Source organism: Myotis brandtii, unplaced genomic scaffold (genome assembly GCF_000412655.1).
Source record: "Myotis brandtii unplaced genomic scaffold, ASM41265v1 scaffold988, whole genome shotgun sequence".
Lineage (NCBI taxonomy): Eukaryota > Metazoa > Chordata > Mammalia > Chiroptera > Vespertilionidae > Myotis > Myotis brandtii.
Genome location: NW_005372109.1, coordinates 253,487 through 269,413, shown reverse-complemented (window position 1 = coordinate 269,413; position 15,927 = coordinate 253,487). Strand labels below are relative to the sequence as shown.

General features: G+C 49.4%; 1 protein-coding gene across 3 annotated transcripts in view; it reads right to left on the bottom strand.

Annotated features, from left to right (window-relative positions):
- The window catches only part of ABHD2 (abhydrolase domain containing 2), a 67,210-nt gene extending 51,785 nt beyond the window's left edge, over window positions 1-15,425 (bottom strand). The window contains exon 1 of one of the 3 annotated variants that reach the window (XM_005886529.2): window positions 15,285-15,425. In XM_005886529.2, coding sequence (XP_005886591.1) covers window positions 15,285-15,353 — 69 coding nt within the window. In that variant the 5' untranslated portion in view covers window positions 15,354-15,425. Of the gene's footprint in view, window positions 1-14,975; window positions 15,049-15,284 lie in introns of those variants that run through there. The other 2 variants (XM_005886530.2, XM_005886531.2) reach the window with 2 other exon arrangements.
- Between the last annotated feature and the right edge of the window lie 502 nt (window positions 15,426-15,927).

The following is a 15,927-nucleotide window of genomic DNA, read 5'->3' as shown; positions in this document are numbered from 1 at the left end:
ATGAAGTAGCAACGAAAATAATTTTATGGTTGGGTCACAACATGAGGAACTGTATTTAAAGGGCCAGAAGGTTGAGAACCACTGACCTATGTGATGAAACCCAGAACGCATTTGAGGTTTCTGACTGCCAAGGGAAGGAGGGAAACCCATTTAGACCCACAGTTCTCCAAAATGGAAAGAGAGCTAACATGTATTGTGTTCTTACCCCAGAAAGCATGAGAGACACTCAGGGGAAGCAGGGCTTTTCAGGCACGAAATTATAAAAAAAAAAAAAAATCCGTGGGACTTGACAAAAGAGGACCTTGAGTGAAGTGATAGGCAGTGTCCTCCTACAACCACCCGACAGCTGTGCGCCCTGAGACAGAAGGGACGGCGATGCTGTTTGTTCCCAGGACGCACGGCCCTGAATACCCTGGTCCGGTCTCTAAAAATAGTCCCGTCTCACTGAGAGGTGAGCGGAACTGTCTCCTGAACCCGCGCTGTCTGGCCGCGGCGCTCTGCAGTTAGTGTCGGCTGGCAATGGCTTGTGTTGTTTTGAAAGTATCAGAAAGGGGCGGTCTCTGATGTTCATTCCTGGCGTGATCGGAGCGTTTGGGAGCGCGGTGCAGAGATGGTGTCATGTATTGACTTGAAATTGGCGAAGTGGGGGAATCGTGGGCTGGTCCTTCCTCGTGAGTTCTCCCAATCACAGTCGCTCGGGTGGCGGCTGAATGCTGGCCTTCTCCCAGAGGCCCCAAGGCTGCCTCTGTCCTAACCCACATGGGCCAGCGAGGAAGAAAGCCACGGGCCACGGAGTCCGCTTCAGCACCGAGAGGCCGGAGCTGCAGGCTGGTGGCTCTGTAACGGCATCTTTTCACCTCTCAGCGCCCTCGACCGGGCAGCGCCCCTCCAGCGGAGCTTCTCACCCCCGTGCTGGCCTCTTCAGTCTCCGCACTTGGACTGGGGCTGGAATAAGAGGACATCGGGACACGCCAGCTTTCTTTTTTTTAAAAAATATTTTATTGATTTTTTTACAGAGAGGAAGGGAGAGGGATAGAGAGTTAGAAACATCGATGAGAGAGAAACATCGATCAGCTGTCTCCAGCACACTCCCCACTGGGGATGTGCCCGCAACCAAGGTACATGCCCTTGACTGGAATCGAACCTGGGACCCTTCAGTCCGCAGGCCGACGCTCTATCCACTGAGCCAAACCGGCCAGGGCAAGAACAGAACTCTTGAAATTAATTTAAACTTATCTTGCTGCATTTTATTTTATGTTGTTCTTTCTTTCCAAGATCAACCTGCCACTGCATATTAATATTCTGAATTTGTTCCAGACATAACAAACTTAGCTTCCATGGCACTATTTTGTGTGCCCCTGGCCCCTTTCCAAGCAGGTGAAATCCAGTTAAAATGAACATCAGGCAGCGGACAGGGAAGTCACCCAGCATGGCTGGAGGGCCGGGAATGCTGAGGACGGAAAGGAAGCCTCACCCCAGCCCCCTGACCCCGTGCACTTGCCTGATCAGTCCTTTTTCAGACCATCAGCCGCACACCTCCCCGGCTCCCACCCCAGTCACTTTTATGAATGGAATTTATTTATTGATTTATTTTTAAATCCTCACCTGAGGATATTTTTCCATTGATTTTTAGGGAGCGTGGAAGAGAGAGGGAAAGACAGAGAGAAACATGGGCGTGAGAGAAACACTTCAATTGGTTGCCTCCTGCAGGAGCCCCAAAGGCCAGGGAGGAGCCTGCAACCACGTATGTGCTTTTGACCGGAATCGAACCCGGGCCCCTTTGGTCTGCAGGCAGACGCTCTATCCACTGAACTACACCAGCCAGGGCTGTGAGTGGAATTTAGATGCTGGAAGTCATAGTTAAAATTCCATTTGTAGCCTCTACATTAACAAAGAAGCCCAAGGTGCTGCCAGGCACCAACGGGAAAGGAGCTCTCAGTGTGGCCCTTGGGCTCTGAGACATGCCAGACTGGCCTTCCCACCAGGGCGGGGCCTGGGCTCCTCTCTCATGGCCAAGAGCGACATTTTACGATGGAGGCGCAGACGCAGGGAGAGACAGGACCCCTGGGCGGGCGCAGGCTCTCCTCCAGGGGTTCTGAGGCCTGGGTCTCAGTGCCTGCTCTCCCCCTTCCACGCCGGTGACCTTGACCAAGCCACTTAACCTTTCTGGGCCCTAAAGACCTCATCTGTAAAACGAGAGGGTTACATGAGAAGCAGATAATACCAAAGACCGCTTGCAGCTCAAAATTTCTGAGATTCTAGGGATAGAATTGCAGTCCTTGGCTAAAGAGCACAGGAGCAACTCCCGGAGCTCGGAGCTGGGTAACAGAAGACAGCGCTGCCCCGCCACTGGGGACCACTGCACCACACAGTCCACAAGAACTGCAGCCCTCGGGGCCTTTCTCCCTCCCTCAGATGAGTTCCACAGTCATCATTTTCAGCTGTGCCACTGAGGCCAAAAATTCCATCATGTTCATTCCACCTGCCTGGGCCTTGGAATAGTAATGCTCCCTGACAACCCAAAACTGGCCGTGAAGACAGAAAAATCTGAGCGGAGACTTTAAGCGCCAAAAACTCACTGCCTAGTGTAGTGGGGTAAATACTGTCCCCCTGCCCAGTCGGCGTGGCTCAGTGGTTGAGCACTGACCTATGAACCAGGAGGTCACGGTTTGAGTCCCAGTCAGGGCACATGCCCGGGTTGTGGGCTCCATCCCCAATGTGGGGCGTGCAGGAGGCAGCCGATCCATGATTCTCTCTCATCATTGATGTTTCTATCTCTCTCTCCCTCTCCCTTCCTTCCTGAAATCAATAAAAATATCCTATATAATAAAGAGCTAATATGCTAATTAGACTGGAAGGTGGAACGACCTTCCAGAACGACTAGTGGGTGGGGGGTGGGGCCTCGAGGCAACTGGGGCTGCAAAGGCCTACCCTTGCATGAATTTTGTGCACTGGACTTCTAGTATTAAAAAAAAAGTGTCCCCGCCCTGACCGGTTTGGCTCAGTGGATAGAGCATCAGCCTGTGGACTCAAGGGTCCCGGGTTCAATTCCGGTCGGGGGCATGTACCTTGGTTGCGAGCTCATCCCCAGTAGGGGGTGAGCAGGGGGCAGCTGATCGATGTTTCTCTCCCATCGATGTTTCTAACTCTCTGTCCCTCTCCCTTCCTCTCTGTAAAGAATCAATAAAATATATTTTTAAAAAAAGTGTCCCCCTAAAATTCAAGCCCACGTAGAACCTGTGAACATGACCTTATTTGAAGAGAGACTCACTGACGATGTAGGCAAGCTACGATGGGGTCATGCTGATTAGAGGGGCCCTAACCCGTGACTGGTGTCCTCACACAAAGAGGGGAATTTGGACGTCAACGCAGACAGACAGAGGGGAAGGGAGATGGAAGCAGTGATTGGGGTGATGCGTCTCTAAGCCCAGGAACCACCAGACGGTAGGAGAGGCCGCAACAGACGTCCTCTCAGAGCCCTCGAGAGGGACGGACCTGCCGACCCTGATCTGACTCCCAGACCCCGTGCTGTGAGAGGACAAGCCCAGATGACCTCCCGTGACTCAGCAGTTCTGCACCCCCCGCTGCAGGGGCTGGAGAAAAGCGCCACATCCTCTCAAAGGGTCCCTTGTTCCCCAGCGAGCTCCAACCAAGAGACCATAATCAGCTAACGAGGCAAACGCTCCCAAGCTGCTTGTTAGCACAATACAAACTGTCTTCTGTGCACAGATGTTTACTGGCTTGGTTTCTTTGCCTCTGCGATTCAGCTAAGCGCCCAAATATTAGCTATACCATCACTACTACCGGGCTCTCCTCCATGTTGCCTTAGTAAACTCCCCAGTCCAACAGATAGAAATTACTGCAAAAGATACTCTTTCCTCCCACAGAGACCTCACGAACAATGGAATAGCTAGCTGATTAGCTGCTCGGGCTCCTCCAGCAAGTTTTAAATTAGTCCCAGGACACACTCTGGATTCTTGTAACACGGAACCATGATGGACTTGATAAATCCCTGAGTAATAAGTGTCCATTGTCAAGTTCCATGCACAGTGTCAAGGTGTGTCCTCGTGCCTGTGCTAACAGGGGTCCTGGCAGTGCAGAGTCCCGACACATCCCCCTCTCCTGCCGAGGGCCCCTGCTTTCCCACGGAGCTCACTGCCAGTAGCTCTTCCTCGCCCAGGGACTCCTTCCCCAGGTAGGCGCGCGTCCTGGGAGGGACCAGCCACCAAGGAAGATGATTTCATCAGAAATGAGGTAAATGCTTCTCCATAATTGGGAGAGGGATCGCATTTCCCCAGAACTGATTTACCCGTGGAAGTTGGGAGAGCCTTGGTGGATAATGCCGTGGCTTATACATAAAGAGGACAGACACCCCCCCCCCCAAAAAAGGGGTGTCAATATCACTGAGGGGCTGTTTGTAAAACTACACTCCCTTTCTGACATTTCACCCCACTCCCCGTGGGTACCGAAGTATCAGCTTCATGCTGAGCTCTGCTGGGGCTATGAAAAAAGCATAATGCAGGCCCTGGCTGGTGTGGCTCAGTGGATAGAGCATCAGCCTGTGGACTGTGGGGTCCCGGTTCGATTCCTCTGGTCAAGGGCACATGCCTGGGTTGTGGGCTCGATCCCCAGTGGGGTATGTGCAGGAGGCAGCCAATCCCTGATTCTCTCTCATCATTGATGTTTTTCTCTCTCTCTCCCCCTCTCCTTTCCTCTCTGAAATCAACAAAAAATTTTTTTTTACAAAGCATAATGCAGGGCACTCAGAAAATAATTAGAAAACAGTGCAAATCTATGCATAATTATGAAATCCTGAAGTACCACCTATAAATACTAGAGGGATTCAAACCAAGGAGACAGAAAGAAGAAGGAGGTGGCCTCAGAGAGTGGGGAGCCATAGGAGGACATGGAACAGAGGAGAAGGTGAGAAGGAGGGGTGGGCGCAGACTGGCTGGGCTCAGAGGCTGAGGCGAGGCCGGGAATGCGGGGCAGTCAGGAGACCGCAGACGGCAGATGGGACAGGTTTGGGAGCAGAGGGAGTGAGTCACTGTGGAACGAAGCTTCGGGGCTTTACTTACAAAGGAATTCCAGAGGTCAGCCGGGAAGATGGCACTACATGTGTGTCGCACACGTGCTGGGCTGGCAGCCTGAGGGACTAACCTGTGGCGGTGGGTGCGAGTGGGTGCAACTGATCCATGGGACGCTAGACAAGCACCGTCATTCACCATCTGAACATCACTGCAAGCCCTCAACGGCTTCCAGACGGTTCTGTTCAACCTGCTGAACTCGGGGACCTTCATGTGGGAGCCCATCCCCTCCAGGCCCTGACAATCACACCAGCTCCCACCTTCGAGTTTTGCAAAGACCCTCTCATATCCAGAGGATCTGAGTCTCATCTCCACATGACCGTGGCGGGTTACAGCCCTTTCATCTCTGTTGGGGATTCTGTCTATGCCCGTCTAATTCAATCCTCGGGTGTAAATTCTTTTGTTGTTGTTGATCCTCATCTGAGGATATTCTTCTATTGATTTTTAGAGAGAGTGGATGGGAGAGGGAGAGACAGAGAGAAACATCGATGTGAGAGACATACATTGATTGGTTGCCTCCTGCATGTGCCCTGACCAGGGCCCGGGCCGGGGAGGAGCCTGCAACCAAGGTACGTGCCCTTGACTGGAATCGAACCCATGACCCTTCAGTCCACGGGCCAACCTCTATCCACTGAGCCAAAACAGCTAGGGCCTCATGTGTAAATTCTACACAAGTTTAAATTTATGGTCTTGAGCACGCAGTGGGCACTCTGTAAATATTTACTGAGTCTGTGGGAAAGGCCTAACGTAGCATTACTCTGGTCTCTTGAGCAAAATTTTCTTCTGAGATTATTGCACTGGGCTGAGCTGAGAGGTGCAGGCCTTCATGAGTAACTGCCACGCTCAGATCGAGAGAAAGCTCAGCGTGACCTGGGCTGTCAGCGGCTTTTGGATAGTTTAAAGAACATCTCAAAGTTCAGGCAAACACTATCCATCAAAATGAAAGCTTTCCATTTTCTATCACTTGTAGAAACGAATGTCCAATGCCGTATTTCTTTCCCCTTTTCCCTGATGGTCCAAAGCACCTCTTACTAGGTTCAAAGAATTATCAATCTACTTCAGGAACTGTTCACGAATAAAGAGAATTCAGAGCAAAAACATGGAACCATGGTCAAGATAGAAACGGTTTGTTTGAGGCGCCAGAAGGAAAGGTCCCCAAAGAGAAGGGAGATGGGATTCACCCACTGATTCTTGGTGTTCAGATAAACCCGGAAATATCACTGGACGACTCATGCTTTCTGCTACTCACTCCAACACATCCAATGCAACAAAACTGTCCATGGTATTTTCCATCCGACATGAACTTATAAGATCCAGAAAATATAAAAATTTTTAAAAATATGTTTTTTATTGATTTCAGAGAGGAAGGGAGAGGATGAGAGAGATAGAAACATCAATGATGAGAATCATTGAGCGGCTGCCTCCTGCACACCCCACACTGGGAATCGAGCCCGAAACCTGGGCATGTGCCCTGATTGGGAATCAAACCTACAAAACTGTCCATGGTATTTTCCATCCGACATGAACTTATAAGATCCAGAAAATATAAAAATTTTTAAAAATATGTTTTTTATTGATTTCAGAGAGGAAGGGAGAGGATGAGAGAGATAGAAACATCAATGATGAGAATCATTGAGCGGCTGCCTCCTGAACGCCTCCTCCTGGGGATCAAGCCTGCAACCTGGGCATGTGCCCTGATTGGGAATCGAACCCTGACCTCCTGATTCATAGGTCAGTGCTCAACCACTAAGCCACGCCATCCGGGCCGGAAAATATAAATTTGGTTAGAACTAATCCTAGGTTAACCTAGACTGAGATGTACGTGTCACTATAAAATAGGAATCCTTTTCAACATCCAAGGAAAACAGAGAAATTCTTTCTCAAATATCTGCGGTATCTGAAACAGGTCTGTGGAAATAGGGCAGGGCAGTTGGCGTTACAAAGATTTCTGCTTCACGGAGATGCTTTCTGTGGGTGTGCACCGATGCTGGGGTCGCGAGGCCGCTCACAACAGGGTGGATACATTCCCAGGCTTGGGAAAAGGTCAGGTCTGGCCCGAAGCCCAACTCTACCATTTCCTGGTTGTGGGACTTGGGGCAAGTTTAACCTCTTTGCACCTCAGTTCCCTTACCTGTTACATGGGAATAGTAAGTGTCCTGCTATTATGATAAAAATTAAACACACAGACACAATGCTAACTAGGCAGTGGTGTGCTCACCACAGAAGGCAAAGGTGGGGTCTGCTTTATCCAACAAGGCCAGAGGACTGGGTCTACAGCCAAAGTCTGGGTCTTCAAGCCCACTCAATCCAGCCTGGCCCTGCCTGTGAGCACATGCACACCCGTCTCATTCCACACCATGAGCTTCCCGATCGGTACCCAGAGAGAATACAGTGGGGCCTTGACTTACGAGTGTCCCGACTAACGAGTTTTTCGAGATCCGAGCAGTCTCTCGGCCGATTTTTTGCTTTGAGTTGCAAGCTAAAATTCGGGTTACGAGCCAGCTTCAGATACCCCACCGCTAGTTGGCGCAGCGAACGTCACAGTGAACGCCACAACATCAGCCCAGCATCACGTGTCTCACTCGTTCACTTTAAGATTTGACATGGGAGTAAAGTGAGTTACCAGCTCCGTCACGGAACGAATTAAACTCGTAAGTCAAGGCCCCACTGTATTAACTCTGTGAACCACACGTGAGGATCTCTGGCTGATGCTAGTAAGTCACTATATCTTTTTTTAAAAATAAATATTTGTATTGATTTCAGAGAGAGGAAGGGAGAGAGAGATAGAAACATCAATGATGAGAAAGAATCACCAATGGGCCGCCCCCTGTATGTCCCCCACCGGGGATCAAGCCCGCAACCCAGGCATGTACCGGGACCATGAATCTAACTGTGACCGCCTGGTTCATAGGTTGATGCTCAACCACAGAGCCACACAGGCAGGGCACAAGTCACTCTATCTTTTAAAATGACAGAGCAGAACTAGACGATGATAAACATTCTTATTTGCATATCTCCACATTTATCAAATGCTTGTGATTTTAAGATATGACCTCAGTTATCCTCAAACGTGTTACAACATGCACTGGTGTTGACAGTTGAGACCAATTACAGAATTCACTGTTTACAAAGAACATCCTCAGACACTACCTCATTTGCTCCTCACCGCAATTCTGTGAGTTATTATTCGTGCAAAAGAGGAAATTGAGGCCCCAGAACCCTCTCTGTGCCAGGCCCTGGGTAAGGCTCTAGGACAGTGGTTCTCAACCTTCTGGCCCTTTAAATACAGTTCCTCATGTTGTGACCCAACCATGAAATTATTTTCATGGCTACTTCATAACTGTCATGTTGCTACTGTGATGAATCGTCATGTAAATATCATGTAAATATCATGTCAAATCGTCATGTAAAATATATTTTCTCAAATGATGGGAGAGAGGATTATTTTCTTCCTTATTTGAAAAAAATTAAACGGGGTCGGGACCCACAGGTTGAGAACCACTGCTCTAGGAAGACAGAGAAGTGAGGCACCTGTTTGTCTTAAAGGCTCTGCAGAGAGCTGGGCGGATCCCGACCACTTTAGTCCCATTGACTCAATCGCAATACGTTCTGTGTAGAAGGTTGCTCTTTATTCTGGCACAGTGACCTTCCCTCATTTCGGATGTTAAAATATATTTTCTCAAATGATGGTAACAATGGAAGAGAGGATTGTTTTCTTCCTTATTTGAAAAAATTAAAATTTGGCAAGTCTATATTGGACTTCCTGCTTGTTATTTACTGTTCTCCCTGACATGACTAAGTAACCAGCACATAGAGGAGTATATATTAGAGGAACTGAAAAGAAATGGGGAAATTTTTATAAGCTTCTCTCTCTTTTATACCCCAGAGAGACTGGACAGAGTGTCCCTCCCCTCATATTACATAACACGGTATCTGTGGTACAACTGACTGGTAATGTGCACACCCAGCAATGAGCAAAGACCAGAAAGTCACGACCCTAGATTAGATTGGCGGACTAATATCTTGAAGATTCAATTCGATTTCAAGGTGACTCAATTAGACTCAGAGGTAAAGAAAAGCAGATTAAGGCACATTAAAGGAACAAGAAAAACACAACAGAGGCAAGATTCTGGGAGCCACAGAAACCATTACGACCATGTTGGGCCCTGGCTGGTGTGGCTCAGTGGACAGAGCATCAGCCTGCGGACTGAAGGGTCCCAGGTTCGATTCCGGTCAAGGGCCCGTGCCGGGGTTGTGGGCTCGATCCCCAGTGAGGGGCGTGCAGGAAGCGGCCAATCAATGATTCTCTCTCATCATTGATGTGTTTATCTCTCTCTCCTCTTTGAAATCAATAATAATAAAAACGGAAAAAAGACTTGGGCCCTGGCTGGTGTGGCTCAGTGGACAGAGCATCAGCCTGCGGACTGAAGGGTCCCAGGTTCGATTCCGGTCAAGGGCCCGTGCCGGGGTTGTGGGCTCGATCCCCAGTGAGGGGCGTGCAGGAGGCGGCCAATGATTCTCTCTCATCATTGATGTGTTTATTTCTCTCTCCCTCTCCCTCTTTGAAATCAATAATAATAAAAATGTAAAAAAAGACCATGTTGACATCAGTATGGTCATGTAAACCCTAAGTGCAGTCATGGGAAATTCAAATATGAAGAACTGAAACTCTCTTCTCTGGCCTGAGGACACAAGGGCACCCGGAGCCAGCCTGGGTGCAGGACACAGGAGGAGACAGAGAGAGGTGCTGACATGTTCGCAGGAAGATCAGAGCCTTCTCTAAAGACCAGGGAACGAACAGCAAGCTTTCCCTGGCGATTCCAGCACAGAAGGCAAGCGGAAGGGCCCAGGGCCCTCAATCTCCAACGTTTCCCACTAAGCCCTCCACCTCCCCTGGCCCCTTCCCAGGCTCAGGGCTGCAGAACATAGAGAAGAAAAGTATTTGCCCCCCAATCTCCATAAAATGCTATACGATATCTCCATGCAAAGCTGCTGCCCAAATAAGACTGGTTCTTAGCATCATTAGAAACAAAAAACAGGTATTTAAAACAGACAGCCTTCATAAAGGTGATGCAGAAGCTCTTTGCATACTGTCCAGGCATATTAAGTGACAAGAAGCAGGGTTCCCCATAGCATGCTACCATTTGTATAAAAGGGAAGGAGCATTCATCATGAATCTGCTAGCAGATGTATAAAACATCCTGGCTGTGCCTGGAACACCTCTGAAGGATGAAAAAAATCAGTAACACTGGTGCCTCTCAGGAACAAAACTAGTTGGCAGATGCCCTGGCTGGTTTGGCTCAGTGGATAGAGCGTTGGCCTGCGGACTGAAGGGTCCCGGGTTCGATTCTGGTCAAGGGCACATGCCCGAGTTGTGGGCTCGATCCCCAGTGTGGGGCGTGCAGGAGGCAGCCGATCAATGACTCTCTCTCATCATTGATGTTTCTCTCTCTCTCTCTTTCTCTCTGAAATCAATAAAAATATATATTAAAAATAAAAATTTTTTTAAAGGAAAACGAAGTATCTTTTTTTAAAAAACTAGGTAGCAGAATCGGGTGGACAGAGACATATTTACCATCCAGCCTTTTGTGCTTTTCGAATATTTCCTTTCATCACATAAATGTATTCCCTATTTGAAAAATTATTTTTAATTAAAAACATTAAAACGTTTTTAATGTACAATACAAGTAAAATAATCTTCATGCAGCAAACCGAACACACTTGTTAATCCGGACAGCTGTGTCGCCGGCAACACCAGATGCTCAGTCTGCGGAACTTAATGGACCTTCACGTACAGAGAACAAAAGAGAATCAGAAACCAGGCAAACGCAACGGTCTCAGTGCTCCAATTCTCTCCTAAGCTCTTTGCCTAGATGCTACTTTACTATAAAAGATCGGAGAATGGCCCGGCCGGCGTGGCTCAGTGGTTGAGCATCGACCTATGAACCAGGAGGTCACGGTTCGATTCCCGGTCAGGGCACATGCCCGGGTTGCAGGCTCCATCCCCAGTGTGGGGTGAGCAGGAGGCAGCCGATCAATGATTCTCTCTTGTCATTGATGTTTCTCTCTCTCTCCCTTCCTCTCTAAAACCAATAAAAATATATTATTTAAAAAAAGATCGGAGAATGGGTCCTGTGTAACTGCGTCATCCAACTGGGTCCAGGGCACAAGCTTCAAAGGCAACAGCAGGTCTGGCCGCCCGTCCACACCAGCCATTTTATAAACAGAAAACGTTTAATATAGAAACACGATGCCCTGGAACCAGGACAACAAAAATAAACGTGCAGATATGAAAGTGATCCCGCACGGCGATAAGACCGGAATGTTGCAAGTAGTAGGTCAGAGCAGAGTTCTGCCACATGGTGTGTTATTACTGTTTGAAGTCTCTCTCTTTGCTATGGCTTTTCAAAAAGCCAGGTTTTAGGCAGAAAATAAGACAGACTCTGACCCTGTCTTCCATGGGACTAAAGAAATGTTATGTGCTCTGGACAAGGGCAGTGGGAACCCCTATACTCCTTGTGGGCCCTGCCGGAGATTACCAGGAGGAAGGTGTGAGTAAAGAATGAAAGAATAACTCTAGCTGGTTTGGTTTAGTGGATAGAGTGTTGGCCCGTGGACTGAAGGGTCCTGGGTTCAATTCCGGTCAAGGGCATGTACCTTGGTTCCAGGTTTCCCGCCCTGGTTGGGGTACGTGCAGGACGCAACCAATCGATGTGTCTCTCTCACATCAATGTTTCTCCCTCTCCCTTCCGCTCTTTCTAAAAATCAATGGGAAAATACAAAAAGATTTTGTTCATCCTTGGGTGAGGATTAACAAAAAACAAAACAAACAAAAGAATAACAGTAAATGAGAAGCCCTTTCATGAGGACCTTATGAGAAAAGAGAGCCAGAGAGAGAGAAAGAGGCCCATTATTAACCCACAAACAATGGAACTAAAGCAATTATTCTAAGATGGCCGAGCTCTGGAATGTCCCAAACGAAAAAACAAACCTCAGAAACAACGCTTTAGAAGGTGCCAACTAATGAACAGTGATCATCTTTGGTTTATTCTAGAACACTCGTAAACACAGAGAAGGGAAAACCAAAGGTGACCAGATTCCTGCAAGAAATAAAGGTGACAGGCATCTCTTAAATAAAAAGGAATTAAATTAGCTGGCAAACATGCCCCGGCTGGTTTGGCTCAGTGAACAGTGTCAGCCTGCAAACTGAAGAGTCCCGGGTTCGAATCCTGCCCGGGTTTCAGGCTGGATCCCCAGTGTGTGTGTGTGTGTGTGTGTGTGTGTGGTGGGGGGGGCGTGCAGGAGGCACCCGATCAATGATTCTCTCTCATCATTGATGTTCCTATCTCTCTCTCTCTCTCCCTTCCTCTCTGAAATCTATAAAAATCTATTTTTTTTTAAATTAGCTGGCAAACAGAGTAGGTATCTATCAAAACTGCAAAGGTGATAAAGGAAATGAAGGTGAGAATAAAAAGGAAAGAGAGGCAACTTCCCCAACTAAAACGAGAGGAAAGGATTGCTGTTCCATGGTACTTGCCATCTGGTTTATTTCAAGTTCAAGGAAAGAACAGGAGAAACACAGAAAAACCAGTGAACAAGCTAGCTTAGCGGCACGGACCAGCCACACACTTGTGTGTCTGCCCGGCAAGGCAGGCGCTGCCGCTGCTCGAATGACTAAGTAACTGGCTTAAATGCATCTGACACACGATCCCTGAACTTCCGAAAAGCACTTAATACAGTGGCTCATGAAATCTTAATCTAAAAATGTTCATCCATTTATAATCGAGCTGCATCACACTGACAACTGGGAAGGAGGGCCAGGCAGAGGGAAGAGATATTTGGAAGAATGCGTGGAAATTGCTATCATCAGAGACTAGCACTTGGAGGGACTTCCCCTCCTTTTTAAAAAGAATAAAACAGATTTGGAGTCTAAAAAAAGGAGTGTAAATTACAAGGAAAAAAACTAACAGAGAAAAATGACTGCCCTAATTTCATAAAAGGCAGACAAATAAGCAAAATGCAGGGTGACTTGGAAAACCTCACAGATGCTACAATAAAACCTGGAATATGTTTAATGAACTGCAGGGGAGAAGGCAGGGAGAGAAATAAACTCCTGGCTGAAAATAATGGGTGCCGACACGAAGAAAACTGTATGAAAGGGCAACAGAACATTGTATTCAGCAAATCTAGAATGGTTATTATGTGCCAGGCACTATGCTAAGTGCTTCAGATATAGTAACTCATGTACCACTCAAAAAAACCCTTTTAAGTACCATTATTATTCTTGTTTTATAGATGAGCAAACAGAGGCCTGGAGAGGTTAGGTAACTTGCCCAAAGTTACGGCTAGAAAGAAGCAAGGCTAGGATTCAAGTCTAGGCACTACGATACCAAAATCTGTGGTCCTAACCTCTCTGGACTCCCCTAGCACTTAAACACCAAGAGTGAGATAAATAGGCCGGGAGTGAAACACAAGTCATGAACTTGACGGATCCAGAGTCAACAGAGCACCCTTTACCCATGGCTCTGGGATGACCAGCGACCTCCCCGGGCCTTCGTTTCCTCACCTGTGCATTGAGGAGAAAGATTAGATGAGCTCTATCTAAGCTGTTTTCAGCTCTAAAATGCCACAAGTCCAACCCTAGCCGGTTTGGCTCAGTGGATAGAGCTTCGGCCCACAGATTGAAGAGTCCCGGGTTCGATTCCGGTCAAGGGCACAGGCCTTGGTTGCAGGTTCCCCAGCCCTGGTCGGGGTGCGTGCAGGAGGCAACCAATCGATGTGTCTCTCTCACATTGATGTTTCTATCTCTCCCTCTCTCTTCCACTTTCTCTAAACACCAATGAAAAATATCCTCGGGTGAGGATTAACAAAAAAATAAATTTAAAAAATGCCACAAGTCCAAGCTGTATAGACTGATCTGCTTTCTGACTGGTTATTCAACGGTTAATTCATCCTAAAACAGGCAGCAAGTGGTGTCAAAGTTCCCTGCCTCCTGACCTTCAGGAGATTATTATGTCATCTCATATGACAGAGGGCAGTCAACCGATACTTCATGGTTTCTCTTTTGGACTCTACTTAATGTGGTTTTAACAAAATGGCCCTCAAAACGCTCTGGCCGCAGGTCACATTAACTCTGTCCAACCTACAGGCTCCCCAGATCCTTCTCATGAGCCGGATCAAACCCTGTTAATGGAATGTAGGTGAAACTGACACGCTGAATGAGAGGAATGGGAAGATGAAGAGAGGCAGTCCACAGTTCACATTAAGGAGTCCCATGATGACTAAACAAACCTTGTATTTTTGGTCTAGTCTATTCTCTTTTCTAACTAACACCCACTCTTGAGAGCTGAGACCACAAAATTCATTATGGGTGAACGCAACATCCCCTTCCCAACTACCCCAGAAGTACCCTTCCCAGGCTGGCGTGAAAGTCACCCAGAGCGCCTGCAAGTGGAGAAAGGCTTTACAGGTGGGTCACGCAGTCCTCCGGGGTAGTCCTGTCTAAGCATCCCTGACAGGTGGCTGTAACCTGACCTCTGCCCGGACCCTTCCAAGGTCGGGGCGCTGGCGGCCTCCCCTGGCAGGCAGCCACCTGCCCCTGCTGGACAGCTCTCCTTGTGGGAAAGCCCACAAAGCGCCTAGGACAGGGCTCGGAGCCGAGGCAAGCTCCATCAATGCGTCTCCAAGTGGCTCAAAAGCTGCCTTCCGACAACTTGAACCCAGCGGTCCTAGGTGCACCCCTGGAGCCTCGAAAAGCAGAGGCCCCTCGAATACCCGGAGCTACAATCAGGCCCCTTGGCCCTCTCTTTCCAGGTGCGGATCCTGGACCCCCGTCGCCAAGCCCGAGCCGGCATACCCACCCTCCCCGGAGGTCCCAAGAGTGCGCACCGATGGAGCGATGGCCGGCAGGGAGGCTCCAATCCGGGATGTCCCCAACCTCGGGAGCCCGGGCTGGGGGGACAAAGGGCTTTCAGGAGCGCGTACCCGCTGCGGGCCAAGCAGCCTCCCTCCCCGCCACTTTGCGAATCGGCCCTCGGGACTCCGTGGCGCCAGGTGACAGGCCCCAAAGATCCCGGGCGCGCAGGCAGCGGTGCGATGGGCCGAGCCACGATGAGGACCGCGAGGTTTCAGGGGTTTGACCCAACTGATTCGGGGCGCGATCCCGGCTTAGCGGGGTTGGCTCGGCCCTGGCTTTACCTGTGCGTGGTTGACTACAGCGGCCCAGCTCGTCCTCAATCCGGTTCCTGGCAGCTCCGCGTCGCTCATGGAACAGCAGCCGGAACCCCTGGCCAGTGCAGCTCCCGCGGCTACCGGGCCCGCCCCAGCAACTGCCGCCACGCCCCTGACGACCGCTGCTCCCACGCCCCTAACCACGGAAACCCGCGGCTCATTGGGCGGCTCAGCCGTCGCTCTACAAGCCCCGCGCGCTCATTGCACCCAGGAGACAGCCCATTGGTCGACGGAGCTGCTCCTCAGCGTAAAGGCGGGGACCTTAAGGCAAACAATTGGTTACTTTTGACGTCTCTGGCCCGTGGGCCAAGCCCTGATTGGGTAAGGGCAGCCCGGAGGGGGCGGGAAGAGGGAGGAGGGCTAAAACACGGGTCGCGTTTGATGTTGCTGGGGGCGGGTGCAGAGAGGGAGGCAATTGTGATCTCCAGCTGGTTAGGGAGGACTGTGAAGGGTCTGGTGTCATCAAGGGTTGGGAGGAGAGGAGGGAGACCATCTGGTAGCTCAGCTGCGGGAGCTGATGGCTCCAGGCCGAACGACTGACTCACCTGTAGCCCAGGACACAGGGGGTGGAAAAGGGGGGGCGGCCAGGGGAGAGAGGAGGGAGGAATGT